The sequence below is a fragment of the Peromyscus eremicus genome, chromosome 1 (genome assembly GCF_949786415.1).
Source record: "Peromyscus eremicus chromosome 1, PerEre_H2_v1, whole genome shotgun sequence".
NCBI classification, from domain to species: Eukaryota; Metazoa; Chordata; class Mammalia; order Rodentia; family Cricetidae; genus Peromyscus; species Peromyscus eremicus.
Window position 1 is genome coordinate 62,697,944 of NC_081416.1, and position 16,554 is coordinate 62,714,497.

The 16,554-nt window shown below is 47.2% G+C and overlaps 1 protein-coding gene across 1 annotated transcript in view; it reads right to left on the reverse strand.

Moving 5' to 3' along the window:
* Nucleotides 1–15,074: 15,074 nt before the first annotated feature.
* Nucleotides 15,075–16,554, reverse strand: part of Adgra1 (adhesion G protein-coupled receptor A1) — a 36,513-nt gene continuing 35,033 nt past the window's right edge. Inside the window, exon 6 of the mRNA XM_059250213.1 lies at nt 15,075–16,321. Coding sequence (XP_059106196.1) covers nt 15,094–16,321 — 1,228 coding nt within the window. The 3' untranslated portion in view covers nt 15,075–15,093. The remainder of the gene's footprint in view (nt 16,322–16,554) is intronic.

Below are 16,554 nucleotides of genomic sequence, written 5' to 3' on the forward strand. Positions count from 1 at the left end.
GGGGGTTTGCCTCCTTTGGCCTCCTCCTGTTCTACACTCCACCCCCCCCCCCCCCCCCCCCCCCCGGGACTCAGGACCCTGACCTCTTCTTCAGAGAGCTTGCTCCAGATTAGTCATATTCAGACCAATCAGGATTTATCTTGTCCCATGACCCCGTCTCTCCACTTGACAAAGGCTGCCTTTACTTCATGGCATTGGTCAGCACTCAGCTTGATCAGCTACTTGTGGTGGCAGGTGGGATGGGAATTTCAAAGTTTGGCTCACATTTTTTTTTTTTCTGATAAGAATTTTGACAAGTTGTCAAATCACGTGTACATTTTGAAGCCAATATTTTTTTTAAAATAAAAATGCAAAGAATATAATCTCTGGTGTGGGGTAAATATTGATATTCTGAAAACAAAACTGTTATAAACATATTATAAAACAAAACATTCTTATAAACATATTCCAAGATTCTAAATTCCAAAGAGGCTTGGATGCCCACCATCAATCATTTGGAGACCCTGCAAGCACACGCTTCTCTCGTCAGAACTCCCGCGACACTTTCTCTCCAGGCTCATTGCAAGCATCTAGTTTTGCCCAAACTTAATCTTACTATCATGTTTCTATTCCTAAATTTTTGTTATAGATACCTTATAATTTTCTGACCCCCCCAGCATTTTCACTTTGGTTTCCAGTGACCATAGATCCATTTTATGGGAATGCACTGCTTACTGGCTTTGTAGCCTTGATGGAAATGATGACACACACAAGGACAGAAGTCTCCAGCTCAGCTGCTCACCCTTGAAGCAAGCCTTAAGGAGGACATTCCTAAGAACCTGGTGTGATTCTCACACCAAGAGGCTTTATTAAGCCTAGGTCCCTATGTGGACCTGTGGTAAGAAACTACTGGCGGGAAAGCAGAGGCAAGAAGGACAGGAAGATGCACTCCCACCTAGACACACCCAGGTACACACACCTGTGCTCCATACTCCCATCTAGACATACTCAGGTACACACACCTGTGCTCCATATTCCCATCTAGACACACCCAGGTACACACACCTGTGCTCTGTACTTTCACCTAGACACACCCAGGTACACACACCTGTGCTCCGTGTTTCTGTTTCTCTTTGTGTTTTCTCCACCATGAGCTGATGTCATCACTCACAGTGTTTTCATCTGCCCATTTTACTACCAACATAAGTAACTGGGACTTATGTTGGTAACGTGGACACGTTGGTGAGGGGCCTTTCTTATATTACGTTTTTGAGGTTCAGTCGTTTGTCAATGACTTGTTCATTACAGTTGCTGAATTGGATTCAGGGACATGAACACATGAGGGTCTGAGGGTGCATGAACAGGATCTGGGAGCTCTCTTTTGCTGATTTCTCTTTGCACATATGCACTGGCTTGGGATAAAACTATATTTATGGGGGTTGGGGATTTAGCTCAGTGGTAGAGCGTTTGCCTAGCAAGCACAAGACCCTGGGTTCAATCCTCAGCTCTGGAAAAAACAAAAACAAAACAAACAAACAAACAACAAAAAACCCAAAAAACCAACCAAACAAAAACAAACAAACAAACTATATTTATGAACTGGCAAGTCATCGTGATGCATGTGTTAAATTTCGTATTTTTCCTCCGATGGATTGGGCATAATTTATTGAGAATAGTTCTTTGTTGTCAGCTCTCCCATTTTGATTTTGTTGAATCAAGTGTGTTTTATTTTGTCTGTCAAACAGCGCCATTCTGTCCCCACAATGGCAGAAATCTCAATACACAAAACTCTCCCTTCCTCCTTATGTTTCTTTTTTTTTTTTTTTTTTTGGTTTTTCGAGACAGGGTTTCTCTGTGTAGCTTTGCGCCTTTCCTGGAACTCACTTGGTAGCCCAGGCTGGCCTCGAACTCACAGAGATCCGCCTGGCTCTGCCTCCGGAGTGCTGGGATTAAAGGCGTGTGCCACCACCACCCGGCTCCTTATGTTTCTTAAAAGAACGTCTTGGCCACAGGTTGGGTAGGTGGCTCAGCAGTTAAGAGAACTTTTGCAGAGAACCAGGGTTTCATTCCCAGGAAATTTGTCTGTCAAACAGTGCCATTCTGTCCCCACAATGGCAGAAATCTCAATACACAAAACTCACCCTTCCTCCTTATGTTTTCTTTTTTTACAGAGCAAGCATCTGTAATCCAGTTCCAGGGGACTCTGATGCCCTCTTCTGGCTTCTACAGGCACTGCATACATGTGGTACATTTAAAGACATACAATAGAGTACACAAAACAAACAAACAAACAAACAAACAGGAATTCCTTGGCCACATTTGATAATTCAGAATTAGCTATGTGATTCAGAAACATGAGATTTGATTGGTTTGCATTGGGTCTGATTACATACAAATATTTCTAAAAAAAAAAAATCACCATTGTGTTGTGTGTGAAAGCTCGCATGCTATGACAATGTGGAAGTCAGAACAACGTTGTAGAGTTGGTTCTCTCCTTCCACCTTTATGTGGGTTCCAGAGGTCAAACTTCAGTTTCCAACCTTGTGCAGTGGGTGCTTTTTTTTTTGAGACAGGAACTCACTATGCAGACTGGGCTGTCCTGGAACTCACTGTGTAGATCAGACTGCCTTTGAACTCATGGAGATCCACCTGCCTCTCCCTTTATAGTGCTGGGATTAAAGTCATGCGATGCCATAACTGACTATAAATTTTTACTAGTCTTCTGCCTTAGGAACATGCACATTTCTCTGAGTATTCAGAGTCTCCTTATGTCCTTTTGACTACATTTTGTAGATTCCTGTGAAGGGATTTGTGCATTTTTGACTATATTTATTGCTGGTATTTGATATTTTTGTGGTCTTATTGCAAAAAAAAAAAAATCTTTAAGTGGGTGCCTAACACATGCAAAGCCTTGGGTTTGATCCACAGTACTACAGAAAAGAAAAAAAATGTTTTTACATTTTTGAATAATGACCTTGGTGGTTTTTTTTTTGTTTGTTTTAGATATCATTTCTTTGTGTGTCCCTGGCTGTCCTGGAACTTGCTCTGTAGTCCAGGCTGGCCTCAAACTCAGAGCTCTGCCTTCCTATGCCTCCCCAATGCTGGGACTAAAGGTGTGTGCCACCACACCTGGCTGCTAAGCCTACTTAGTAATTTTGATTTGTAGATTGCCCTGAGTTTCTATGCAAGTGATTGTATTCTCTGAGAATAGGGAGTTTTGGGTTCTTCACTAGTAATTCTCATCATGTGTCTCTTTCTCTACAGTTCCTGCCAAGACCTCCTGTGCAATAATTGAGGAGAAGTGGTAATAACAGTCTTTGTTGAGCTCCCAGAGTGAAAGCAGACAAGATTTCTATTTTGCCAGGAAGTATAATTTTATTGTGGGTTTCTGTAACTCTGCTTAACAGTTTAAGTTCCTGTCTACCACTGATTTGCCTAGTACATTATGAAAGGGTTTTATTTATTTTTATTTTCTGTATATGAGCGCTTCATCTGCATGTGTTTCTATGCACCACATGCATGCCTGGTTCTTACAGAGGCCAGAAGAGGTTGTCAGATTCCCAAAAACTGGAGTTAGGAACAGTGTGAGCTGCTATGTGGGTGCTGGGAATTGAACCTGGGTCCTCTGGGAGAGCAGCTAGTGCTCTTAATTCCTGAGCTCTCTCTCCAGCCCCCACTAATGTGTTTTTAAAAAATCATAAATGGGCATTGAATTTCACCAAATATGTGTTTTGTGCCTATTAAAATGATTATGTTTTTGCGTTTGTTCTGTTAATGTTTTGGGTTATACTGACAAATGCTTACTGTTAAACTAATTATATATTTCTGGAATAAATCCATATGATTAGGATATGCTATCTTTCCCAATATTGCTGGACTTGGTTGAATAATATTTTGTGTAGGCTTTTTGTACTTGTTTTTATTGGCCTATATTTTGTATTTTTATAATGTCCTTGTCAGATTTAATTAGAAGATTATGCTTACTCATGAGTGGTTGGATAGATTCCTTCTTTTTCTGTTCTTTGGAAAAGTTCTTGTAAACTCATATTATTTTCATCTTAAATGGTTGGTAGAATTCTCTGATGAAGCCATCTGGACACTTGGACCAAGACACTATTTTCCTTAATGTGAAAGTTTCAAATTACAGAGTCATTTCTTTAATAGTTATAAACTGTTCTTATATTTTCTTTTTTTGTTTTTTTGAGACAGGGTTTCTCTGTGTAGCATTGCGCCTTTCCTGAGACTCACTCTATAGCCCAGGCTGGCCTCGAACTCATATTTTCTTAAGACAATTTTGTTATATTCCTTCCTAGGAATTCTTCTGTTTTACTCAACTGTTTAAACTTGCTGATGTATGATTATGTGTTCTATGCATTCTCTGTGTCTCCACCCCATTCTCTTTCATCTGTAGGATCTGTAGTGACAGCCCCCTGTGACTCCTGGTGTCTATAGCTTGTGCTTCTTTTTGCTGTTGTTTTTTGAGATAGGGTTTCTCTGTGTAGCCCTGGCTGTTCTGGAACTCACTCTATAGACAAGGCTGGCCTTGAACTCACAGAAATCTGCTTGCCCCCGCCTCCCAAGTGCTGAGATTAAAGGCATGTGCCATCACACCCAGCTTTACTAATATTTTAAAGACTATATAACATATATTTAGTTTTCCATTTTATATTCTTCTTTATTATTTAATTTCTCCTAATTTGGGTTAATTTTTATTTTAGAAATTCTTTATAAATTAAAGAATTATTTTTATTTGTGTATATGTGTGTGACTGATTATATGTGGACCATGTGTACACAGGTGCCCATGGAAGCCCACCTGTGGAAGCCTGGAAAACAGGGAACTGGAGTGATAGGCAGTGTTGTGAGCTACCCAGCATGGGATCCAAACCCTGTCCTCTGCAAGAACAGCAAATGCTCTTAATCACTCTAGCTTCTCTTGAGGTGGGTACATAACTTACATATTTACAGCTTCTTTTCCTTCTCCTCCTCTCCATTCCCCATCCCTTCCTTCCTTCTCTCTCCCATTGCTCATTGCCTCTGAGTTTCACCATGATAAGTTTTGATGTATTACATTGTCATTGTTATTCTAGTCAAAATATGTTCCAAAATTTCCAAACATATGTTTTCTGCTTACCTCAGTGTTAATGACATCTAGCTGAAATGCATTGTGTTAAGAGACTATTTGAAGCTAGGCATGGTTGTGCATGCCTATAATCTCAGCAAGTGGGAGTTAGAGGCAGGAGGATCAGGAGTTCAAGGCCAGTCTTGGCTATATAGTGGGTTCAAGGACAGTCTGAGACATATAAGACCCTATTTCTTTTTTTTTTTTTTTCTTCCGAGACAAGGTTTCTCTGTATAGTTTTGATGCCTGTCCTGGGTCTCGCTTTGTAGACCAGGCTGGTCTTGAATTCACAGAGATCCTCCTGGCTCTGCCTCCCGAGTGCTGGGATTAAAGGCATGTGCCACCTCTGCCCGGCCTATAAGACCCTATTTTAAAGAAATTCTCCAAAATTAAAAAAAATTCTTTTAGTTTTGTTTAGGTGTATGTTTGTGTGCCTGATTGTATGTGAACCATGCGTATGCAAGTATAAGAGAGGAAAAGCCAGAGGGAGAGTGAGAACCAGAGACTATTTGAGACTTTGTTTACAGCTCAAAATATGCTCTACTGTGGTATGTGGTCTGAGCGGTTTTTGTATGCCAGTAGTTCAAACTTAGCTGATCACAGTTTTGAGTTTCTATATCCTGACTTCAATCTTTCTCTCCTCTTTCCTCCTCCCCTCTCTCTTTCTTTTAAAAAATGATTAATTTTAAAAATTTCATATGTATGAGTGTTTGCTTGCCTTCACCTATGTCTGTGTCCCATGTGTGTGCCTAGTGCCATGGAGGCCAGAAGAGGGTGTCTGAGCCTCTGCAACAGGAGTTACACATGGTTGTAACCCACTGTGCTGGTGCTGGGATTGAGCTCAGGTCCTCTGTAAAAGCAGCCAGTGCTCTTAACAGCTGAGCTCTCTCTCCAGCCCCCTCTCTCCGTCTTCTCTTTTGTGAGGTGAGATCAGTTTATATAGTCCAGACTGGATTCAATCCCACAATCTTCTTGCCTTAATCTTTCAAGTGCTGGGATTACAAGCACGCACCACCACGAATGGTTAGTCTGCTTGTCTTTTAGAGCTGAGAAGGGTATGCAAACACCACGAATGGTTAGTCTGCTTGTCTTTTAGAGCTGAGAAGGGTATGCAAAAACCATTTACTGTGACTAGAATTGGTCAGTTCCTATTCTGAGTCTACCATGATCCATTAGTTATAAATGTACAATTTTCTTTTTCTTTTTTTTTTTTTTTTTTTTCTGAGACAGGATTTCTCTATATAGCCTTGGCTGTCCTAGAGCTCACTCTGTAGATCAGACTGGCCTTGAACTCACAGAGATTCACCTGCCTCTGCCTCCCAAGTGCTGGGATTAAAGGCGCGCACCACCACAGCCTGGCTCAATTTTCTTTTTAAAAAATTTTATTTATTTATGTACTTTTTTAGTATGCATGCTCTGTGTGCATGTAAGCCAGAGAGGGCTTCAGATCCTATTATAGAGGGTTGAGAGCCACCATGTGATTGCTGGGAATTGAACTCAGCACCTCTGGAAGAACATCCAGTGCTCTTAATTGCTGAGCCATTTCTCCAGCCCCCACAATTTTCAATTATAGTATTTCCCTATTGAAATTATCTTCTATCTTTATGAAATACATTTCTTCATGAATTTGGGGGAACACTTCATGTTTTTAATATTAATACTACATTTTTTTAATAAAACACTTGTTTTCTAGGCAAGCTTTTTCACTTTAAAAAACATTGTTTATTTTATGTTTATGAGCATTTTGCCTGCATGTATCTACGTGTGTAACATGTGTGCCTGGTGCCTATGGAGGTCAGAGGGAGGTGTCAGATCTCCTGGAACTGGAGTTACACAATTGTGAATTGCCATATGGGTGCCGGGAATTGAGCCTGGGTCCTCTGCAAGAGCAGCAAATGCTCTTAACCATTGAGCCATGTCTCCAGCCCCATCATGTTTTTGTTTTTAATTCTTCTACATCCTTCTATTTACATTTCTTATTAATAGATGAGGTGATTTAAATAAGAATGGCCCCTATAGGCTCATATATTTGAATGCTTGGTCATCAGGCAGTGCCATTGCTTGAGAGGGATTAGTAGGTGTAGGCCGACTGGAGTAGATGTGGCCTTAGTGGAGGAAGTGTGCCATTGGGGGTGGGATTTGAGGTATCAAAAGCCCAAGTCAGTCCCAGTGTCTCTCTCTTCCTGCTGCCTGTGGATCCAGATGTAGAACTCTCCGCTACTTCTCCAGTACCAGGCCTGTCTGCACGCCACCATGCTTCCTGCCATGATGATAACGGACTAAACCTCTGAAACTGTAAGCCAGCCTCAAGCAAATGCTTTCCTTTACAAGAGTTGCCTTGGTCATGGTGTCTCTTCACAGCAATAGAACACTGAGTAAGACAACAGGGTATGTAGATATTGATAAAGATGTAAGTACAACTCTCCATGACCAATTCTGTGCTTCAGCTGCAGCGTTTTCTCCATCTATATTAAATATGAATTCTAATTATGAATACATTTGCTCTGATGCTTAACAGTCCCGGTGCCACCCCTGACCAACTCTGGGGCTCAAGTCTAGTGGCTTCCACTGAACACTGGGGGTGGGGAGCTAGAATATACTCTGGAAAAGCATGGGTCACTTGGTCCATTTCCCCACTCAAGTTGACATTGTCCTCTGTAGATGTCCCCAGATGTCACAGTGGGTAGCTCCCAGACCAGGCTTGAGAAAGACCAGACAGGACAATGCATCCTTGTCCCAGCCGACCACAGGGACATGCTGTCTCCCCCTGAGACCTATGTCTCAGTTGATTCTTTTTGCCACAAGGGACATTCTCTGGCAGCTAGCCCATAGTGCCTGCAAGTTGGGGTCAGAGTCATTCTCTGACTCTGTGGCTTTTTTGGGTATCTCCCTGGCCTTCTGGTGAGAAATTCATGGCTAGGTGGCCTTGGGCTCCCTCTGGATGATGTGTACGTGTGTGAACTCTGACATGTCATCTGTTTCCAGGAGAAGCTGGGCTGACTCCAGGGTGGGCTGTTTCCTCCATGGTGTCCCCAGGTAAAACCTTGGCCTTTACCAGCACCTACCTCCAACGCCTTGCTTTCTAGAACTGGGGTGTCCACATGGTGTCCACACAGTCTCTCAGCCTCTCCCAGGAGAGGGCATTAGTTAGTGTCCAGGTGACCAGCTTCATGTCAGATCCTAGGAACTTACGTGGAGTCTTACTGCCCTCTCCCTCTCTTCTCATTCCGTGAATCTGTGTGTATGTGGACGTCCCTGCCATGCAGGGCAGGAGATGCTGTGTCTAAGGACAAGTAGGGTGAGTGGCTTGTTAGCCAGTGCAGCAGTGGGTTCAGCAGGCCTAGAGGCTTAGGTGTCATTATGAGACCAGGCACCCTGAGCATGCCCGAGGCTTAGGTCTCAAAAAATACTCCTACGCCAGGCCCCAGGTGGAGCTCCTGGAGTCCAATTGGCCAGAAAGAGGAGGGATTGTATGAGTGAGAATTGTTGAGACCAAGACTGGGAAAAGCACAGGGACGAATAGCCAAACTAATGGAAACACATGAACTATGAACCAATAGCTGAGGAGCCCCCAACTGGATCAGGCCCTCTGGATAAGTGAGACAGTTGATCAGCTTGAACTGTTTGGGAGGCACCCAGGCAATGGGCCTGGGACCTGTCCTCAGTGCATGAGCTGGCTGTTTGGAACCTGGGGCTTATGCAGGGACACTTGGCTCAGCCTGGGAGGAGGGGACTGGACCTGCCTGGACTGAATCTACCAGGTTGAGCTGAATCCCCAGGCGAGTCCTTGCCCTGGAGGAGATGGGAATAGGGGGTGGGCTAGGGGGAGGGCGAGGGGGGGCAGGAGGAGGGAGGACAGGGGAATCTGTGGCTGATATGTAATATTAAATTAAATTATATAAAAAATACTCTTGGTCTTGATTCTGCTTCCAGGGTGATCATTAGGCCAAGACATACCCATAGTCCTGTGGTTACCCCCAGTATCTCAGGTAGGTTTTGAAGGCTTACTCTGAATGCCTGAGCCAAGGTGTGGTCCTTTGCTGCTCATTCCTCTCTTTCTTCTTCTTCTTCTTCTTCTTCTTCTTCTTCTTCTTCTTCTTCTTCTTCTTCTTCTTCTTCTCCTCCTCCTCCTCCTCCTCCTCCTCCTCCTCCTCCTCCTCCTCCTCCTCTTCTTCCTCTTTTTTCTATACAAAAGCTTTTTATTTCCCATCCCCTGTTTTTTTTTGATGCCATGTGCCGGATAGTTTTTATAGGGGTAAGTGACACACATGAACTGAATGTGGAAAACTGTTCAATGTGATGGGTTTGATGTGTGGCTGCACCACCATAAAAAGGGATGGGTTAATTCCCAGATTCCCAGTGTCTTGGCAGCCTAGATCAGCCCTCTTTGTACCCCCTCCTCCCAGTTCTCCCGGAGGAGTGGGATTCTGTGGGGGACATGAGTGGGGTTGGAGAGGTATGGAGTGCAAGCAGAATGGATGTGGGATGGTGGGCATCAGTGAGACCAGAAGATAGGGTGAGTTTGAACACCTGTCTTCGCTGGTTTCACCTGCCCCCAAGAGGGCTTTTCTCGTTAGCCTCATCTTCTGCATCCCATGTCTCCTCCCAGCACAGGGGAGCTGCTGAGGGTACCTGCGGTCATGTACCACCAAATGACTCAAGTCAACAAGACACTCTTGCCACAGAACCCGACTTCCGGCAACCTTGCTGGAGGAAGTTTGACTTGGCTAAGTCTGAGCCTCCCCACTTCTAATCCTGGTGACCCGCATAGAGGGTACATTCTGGTGACTCTGGGCTCCTGCTCTGGGGCCTCACTTTCTCCTCACCCGGAGTGTTCAGAGCTGAATTGCTGCTTTCCATCGCTGTGGTAGTCCTGACTGCCATCTTTCCTCCCCGGCTGTGATAAAGTGACACTGGGTAGATTTTGAACAAGACTGTCTGATGCAGGTGACTGGCCTTGCATGATTGAATCACCCAAACTGTAATGGTATCATGTCCTTGTCTGGAAGCCCTCTCCCTCATCCGCCTCCCACCCTGGGTCACCTACCTGAAGTAGCCTCTGTCCCGGGTCCCCTCCCAAAACATCGTTCATGATGATGCAGATGATGACGATTTAGAGACTCCAGGCTCAGCTCCCCCAAGCCCTGGCTGGACTCCCTCTTTCCCACAATACAGAGACCACACGGTATTTACCTATCCAGTAGTTCTTAGGTGCTTCCTGAGTGCACTGGAGGAGATCCTCACCATTCCAGGGTACAGAGAGGTGAATTCTGATGGTGACACTCATCCTGCCACGTGCAGGCCATGTCCCCTTGTCCTGCTGGCATCATCTCCGAACACTTCCCCACAACAACCCACTAGACTGCCTCTCTTTCTGGGAGTCTTGGTACACAGGGCTGTGTGTTTGGGCCAGGGCCAGGAATCCTCTCTAAACCAAGCCACAGGCATGAGGCCTCCTCCCGTTCTCCCTGGTGAGTCAGCTCTTCTCACCCTCGTTCTCCCAGGCAGGTGGATCTGGACTAAGGACAGGCCAAGGACACCGACTCTCAGGGAAGGGCCTGCCTTCTGGGTGTCTTGCTGCTGTGTTCTTGCTGGGGTTTGGATAGGTCTGCCTTAAACTCCACGTGTCAAGGCTTATTTCCTAAGGTGTGCTGGTGGGGGGCTGCTATGCACCTTTAGGAGGGGTCCTTGTGGGATGAGAAGCCTTTAAGTCCTTGGACAGGCTTTTAAGAGGGATTGTGGGTCTCTGGTCCTTCTTCCTGGTGTGATTTATACTGTTGGCTCTTCCACGTGTTCCCCAACATGTCTATTGATGCTGTGTGGTACCCCTACCAAGGACCCAAATCCACGGTCTCCTGGTCTTCCTGCAAAGAAACCCAGTGCTCAGGGCTATGAATGCACTAATTATTTGTGGGTGCATACGAACACCAGTATGTCTATATGTGGGCATTGCAGTATGTATGTGTGGTGGTGTGCAGGCATGTGCACATACATGTATGTGGTGAGCAGGTGTGTGGATGCACATGTCTGTGGTGTGCATGGTGTAACTGTAACATGTCAAACCAAGCCTTTTCTGTCTGAGTCAGTTGTCTTACAAGCAATGGAGACTGGTTCATAGGCCTGACTGCAGTGTCTGCCTCCCTGCCCCATGGCTGGTGATGGCTGGAGTTTGAATTGTGGGGACAGGAATGTGATATCACAGTTGAATTGATATTTATGCAGCATCAAATCTTGTAGACCATGTTTCAAAGGAACTTAATGTCGCTGCTCTAAGCACCCACATCAGTAGTGGGTGAGTAGTCAACCAGGGGCCCGTGGTCCCAGATGATCCACAGGAACACCCCAGGATGGAGGCACGCAGTGCCTGTCTGGGCCTTGGTGAATGGAAAGGATGTGGTTTACAGCCGTAGGAGGCCTGGACAGTAATCCCAGAGTAGTGGGAATTGGCTGTCTGGGTGCTAACTCTGTTTAAACTCCATCTGGGACCACAGACATCAAACCAAGGAGGCATGAAATGAAGACTGGTCCTTACTGTAGCCTCGCTGACCCACTGGGAAAACATCATTTATCAGTGGTGGCTCCAGGGATTTGCTTCTCTCTCATGTCTGGATCTCAGGACCTTCCTGTTCTATCCATCCTCCGGCTAACTGACACACTCAGGTGATCATTCATTCGTCCCAGAGATCATTTCACTTGGTTTCTCTATCTTTTACCCCAGAAGCCTCACTGGGCCCAGGCTCTGACTAAGTCACGTGTCCAGTGTTCTTTCTATCTCTTTTCTCTCTAGCCTCCGTCCTTACCTTACTGGGCACACCCTGGGCTGTGGATGCAGAGCTGGGCTCTGTTGTGGATTCCAAACACTCTGCTTTACTGCCTGCAGTTTTTGGTCCCAGTGGTAACAGCAACAGGTGACATTTTGGTGGAAAGTAAATTACACAATGAAGGTGTTTCCCAGGCCACTGACCTCAACTGTAAATTCTACCAACACCATGGAGGAGTAAATGTGATGGGGGGCTACCTTGGGGGTTGTGGTCCTTGCAGAGGGCTCCGCTGATCTCAGAGCCTGCTGTAGGCTGTGGCCTATGCTGCTGGTCCTGACAGCATCTACCCAGAAACACTGAGAGCCAGGGGGCAGGTGGGTAGGACTTGGAAGACTGCCTATAGTGCAGCCACTAGTAGGAACACCTCTGCCAGGCACTACTACTAAGAAATACCAGTAGAACGAAGGATCCATCCACAGGTCCCCAGCCAAGGCTCCCAGACCCACACCCACGGCAGCCTCATTGCATCCTCTGAGCTGACTTTCCTTTGAAGACAGGGCCCAGAGCCTCTCCTGTTTTCCCATGTTTCAGTCTCGTCTGACCGTTTCAGACAGCTGGAATGTGGATCCCATCTCATCTTCTTTCTGGGAGCTTCAGGGGCCTCTCAGCTGCTCAAAGCCCCTGCAGAGGTGACTCATTCCTAGATCTGAGAGGTGTCCTTGATCTGCCTAGGCAGTGCTGATACCTCAGCAGGCAGATGGGAGATTGTCTGGCTGTGGAGTACCCCCGTGGGAGACACAGCAAACACTGCTGGCCTGCAGGCATGCAGAGCCTCCATAGCTAGAATCACTGCAGCAGTGATTTAAGTTGTCATAACAGCTCCGTGTGGTGAGGTTCTAACCTCATGAAATATTTAGCAGTGCAGGGAGGCTGGAGGGAGAGGTTGGGGGATGTCTCACGCTACCTCTGTGAAAAGCACACACACAGATACATACACACATGCACATTCCATACAGATGGACATGCAACGTGACTCTGGCAAACACCCACTCCCAACTCACACAATACACACACGCACATGCATTCGCACACTAATGTGCACACTCACAGCACGGCCACCTACACGTTGGCCATGTGTATTCTCATGAAAGGAGGAAGGGTCATGGCAAAGGAAGCCTGCGAAGCTGGCATAGAAAAGTTTCATGGTCTAAGGGAGGTTGGTTAGGAGTCGAGGGCTCTAAAAAGCAGGTTTGCTGCAGATCGCCATACACCCCCAGCAGGACATGACTGGAGTCTGTTGCAGTATTGGTCCAAGTGGACTCACGACTCTGAAGCAATGCTGAAGCATAGCAAGGTTCAATATTTAATGCTGAAGGCTGCATTTCTTTGGTTGAATGAAGAGGTGTCTCTGTTCTTGCAGAGGCACCATGGAAGAAAAGATGTGAGGGGCAGGCCCAGGGGAGCAGCCTGGATGGTGCCCCAGCCTCTCCTGCACCATTCTTCCTTGTTAAGACCGAGAAACACACACGAATGCTATTGACCAGCCTGACGAAGGACAAACAATGTAAAACACTGTATTTTCCTCTGGATGGTCTGAATCTACAGTACACACACAGCATGGTGGGTTCTGCACACATCAGCTACGCAAGCAGATAAAGAAGTCTGGTAGTGAAAGGGGCTGAAACAGCCTGGTGGTCCCTGGCTACCCACCTGGAGGATGGGTGCAGAATGCTGCTTTAAGGGACATCATCACAGAGGAGCTTGTAAATGTCAGATCTGCCTGCCAGTCTCCTTACTCAGATACTGAGTGTCTGCCTCTAGATGGCACTGCCCACCACAGGCTGCAGAATGTGCTGCCTCCAATGCCCTGTTCGTTATCAGCAAGGCTATGCTCTGTGAAGCAAGTCACAGAGACTCATTCACATATGCCAAGGAACCCAGTGCTCAGGGCTATGAATGCACTAATTATTTGTGGGTGCATATGAACACCAGTATGTCTATATGTGGGCATTACAGTATGTATGCATGTGTGGTGGTGTGCAGGCATGTGCACATGCATGTATGTGGTGAGCAGGTGTGTGGATGCACACGTCTGTGGTGTGCATGGTGTAACTGTAAATGTGTATAAGCATGTGTGTTTACACATATGAGGTGTACATCCATGTGTATGAATATGTGGTGTGTATGGTGTGTGTGTGTGTGTGTGTGTGTGTGTGTGTGTGTGTGTGCATGTGTATGCATATGAACCACCAATTGGGAAGAGAAAGAGGACAGGTGGACAGCCTCATAGGTTGGCATCTCTGGACACATGGGCTCTCAAATCTCACCTCTGTGAGGACCTCCCCTAGGACAAGACATTTGCTTTTACAAAAGGCTCATTGTTGACATCTATTCTTTGAGGTGGGGCTTTGTACTCAAATGTTCATGGAAACGACAAAAAAAAAAAAAAAAAAAAAAAGGAAAAGAAGCTTTCATCTGTGATGACCATCACACCCCAGTTAGCCCCTCCTTGTGGAACAGAGAACTTGATTACTACATGCTCACATTGGAACAGAATCCAGTCTGACGGTGGCTGACTTTCAAAGCCAGGTCTCCATCGAAAAGTGTTTGGGCATCTTTTCAAAAGCATAGGCTCAGAGAGGCTGTAGTCAGCTCTCTGAAGACCACAGCCACTGGCTGCTTCTTCTCCCCATAGCTCCACAGCAGGCCCATTCTTAGCACCCAAGATGCCCTCAGGCTATCAGGCCAGGGCCATGTCCCATATGGGTGCAGGTGGTGAGCAGGCAATGATGCCAGGTGGTCCCCCAGTGAAGATGCAGGTGTGAGGTAACACAAGGACAGCAGGGGACAGGAAAGTGCCCAGTGTGAGCATAAAACCTAACACACATATACCAAAGGCAGGAACACCAGCTGGAGTCTTTGCGGAGGTACCCCAGCTTCCCTCCCAGCAGCAAGGGAAGGTGCTATAAACAGAAAGCAGGTGACAAGCTTAGGGAGAGTTACCTCCAGCCTTGGAACCAAGTGGAGGTGTCTGTGACCCGGTGTTCTCCTGATGGGTCTTTCACAATAAAAGAGATCATGGCTGAGGGACGTGAACCACTTCTAAACCACTTGGTCATTTGATGACCTTCCCAGCCAATTAACCTCACATAGCAGAGTGCCACTCTGCTCTGATGAAGCTCCTCCAGGGACATATGGTGGCACTGGTGAGGGAGTTGTGTTCCCAACCTGGCTACACTGTAGTTTCATTTTTCCAGGGTCCTGTTCGGATGTTCCCTGTCCCATCAGTGCCAAATGGCAGGCCTTCTCGAACATCACCCTGGAGCAGCCCATTCTGGCTGGGACTCCCAAAAGGCAGGGACTGTGTCCTTCGTAACATCTCCAAGTGGGCAGGGCCTGGGGACAGCCGTGGAGGACAGCCATAGAGCCCAGGGCTTGTGTCGCCACCCTCAGGCTGGCTGACCAAGGGGAAGGGATCGACCTGGGCACAGCAGGCCAATGTATGCACCCCCACTGGGCCCTCAAGAGAGCTGGGAGGGCTGTCTGTGCGCGAGCTGTGGGGGCTGCCATCCAGGCTGGAGGGGATGTGGTAGGCATACTCCCTCTCAGCTGCGGCTGCCTGGTGCCGGCTGAAGTAGTGGGGCTTAGTTCTGCCCTTGAGGCACCTGTGCAGATGAGGGTCGTGCAGGTGGTGATCGTGCGGGAAGGTGTCCTCCTCAGCCATGTGCATGTGGGCCGCCTCCTCCTCCATTAGTTGCTCACAGTGCATCTTGGCACAGCAAGGGGTGGCAGGGGACAGACAGCTGACATGGCCCTGGGCAGCCTGCAGGTTGGTCATCTTGCAGTGGCTGGCTGGTGGATGGCCAAAGCCTCTGAGTTTTCCAGGGCATGGTGAGTCCTGCAGGCAGGCTGTATGCCCCAGCGCATCCCCATTGGCATCGAGCGTCGGGTGGGCACTGGGCTTGGTGGCAGAGGTATCTCCCCGGGAGGGGCAGCATGACCACCAACACTGCCACACATCCTCCCGCTTGGCGCAGTGGTGGATAAGTACAAAGAGTCCCAATGTCACACAGAAGGCGCCATACAGACAGCTGAAGATCATGTCCAGGAAGTGGCCCTGAGACACGGCCAGGGCCCCAAACGTCCATGTGGCTGTGAACAGGAACAATGTGAAGGCGGCAGCACGCAGCTGGGCCTTGAAGGAATGCTCGTTCTGTAGCTGTGAGGCAGCCAAGGCGTCACAGGTGGGTGGTGTGCCGGGACGCATCCCATGGCGATGGCCACTCTCTGGCACTGCCAGCCGCTGCTGCTCCTCAGTGCGCTCTCTGAGCTCATACCTGCGCTCCGGGTGACGCCGCAGTTGCACATAGGTGCAGAGGAAGTATACACAGGTGACCAGGGCAATGAAGGCAGCTGGCCCATAGAATGCACCCAAGCTGGGTTCCCAGGCCATCCAGCAGCTGCAGGGAGAAGCAGGTAAGTGTGGGTATGTGGTTGGAGTACTTGCAGGGGAGCCCGCCCATCAGGACTGAATGGGGTTTCCTACGAGGGAGTATTTTAATTGTGATAAGGAAACAAATGGTACCAGAGACTGGTCAGCCATGAGCTTTGGGTTGATAGGGACAGAACTGCAGTCTAGATGAGTGTTTGGAGCCAGCTGGTTGGTTAACTCTGGGTGCTAGTTCTCAGGAGA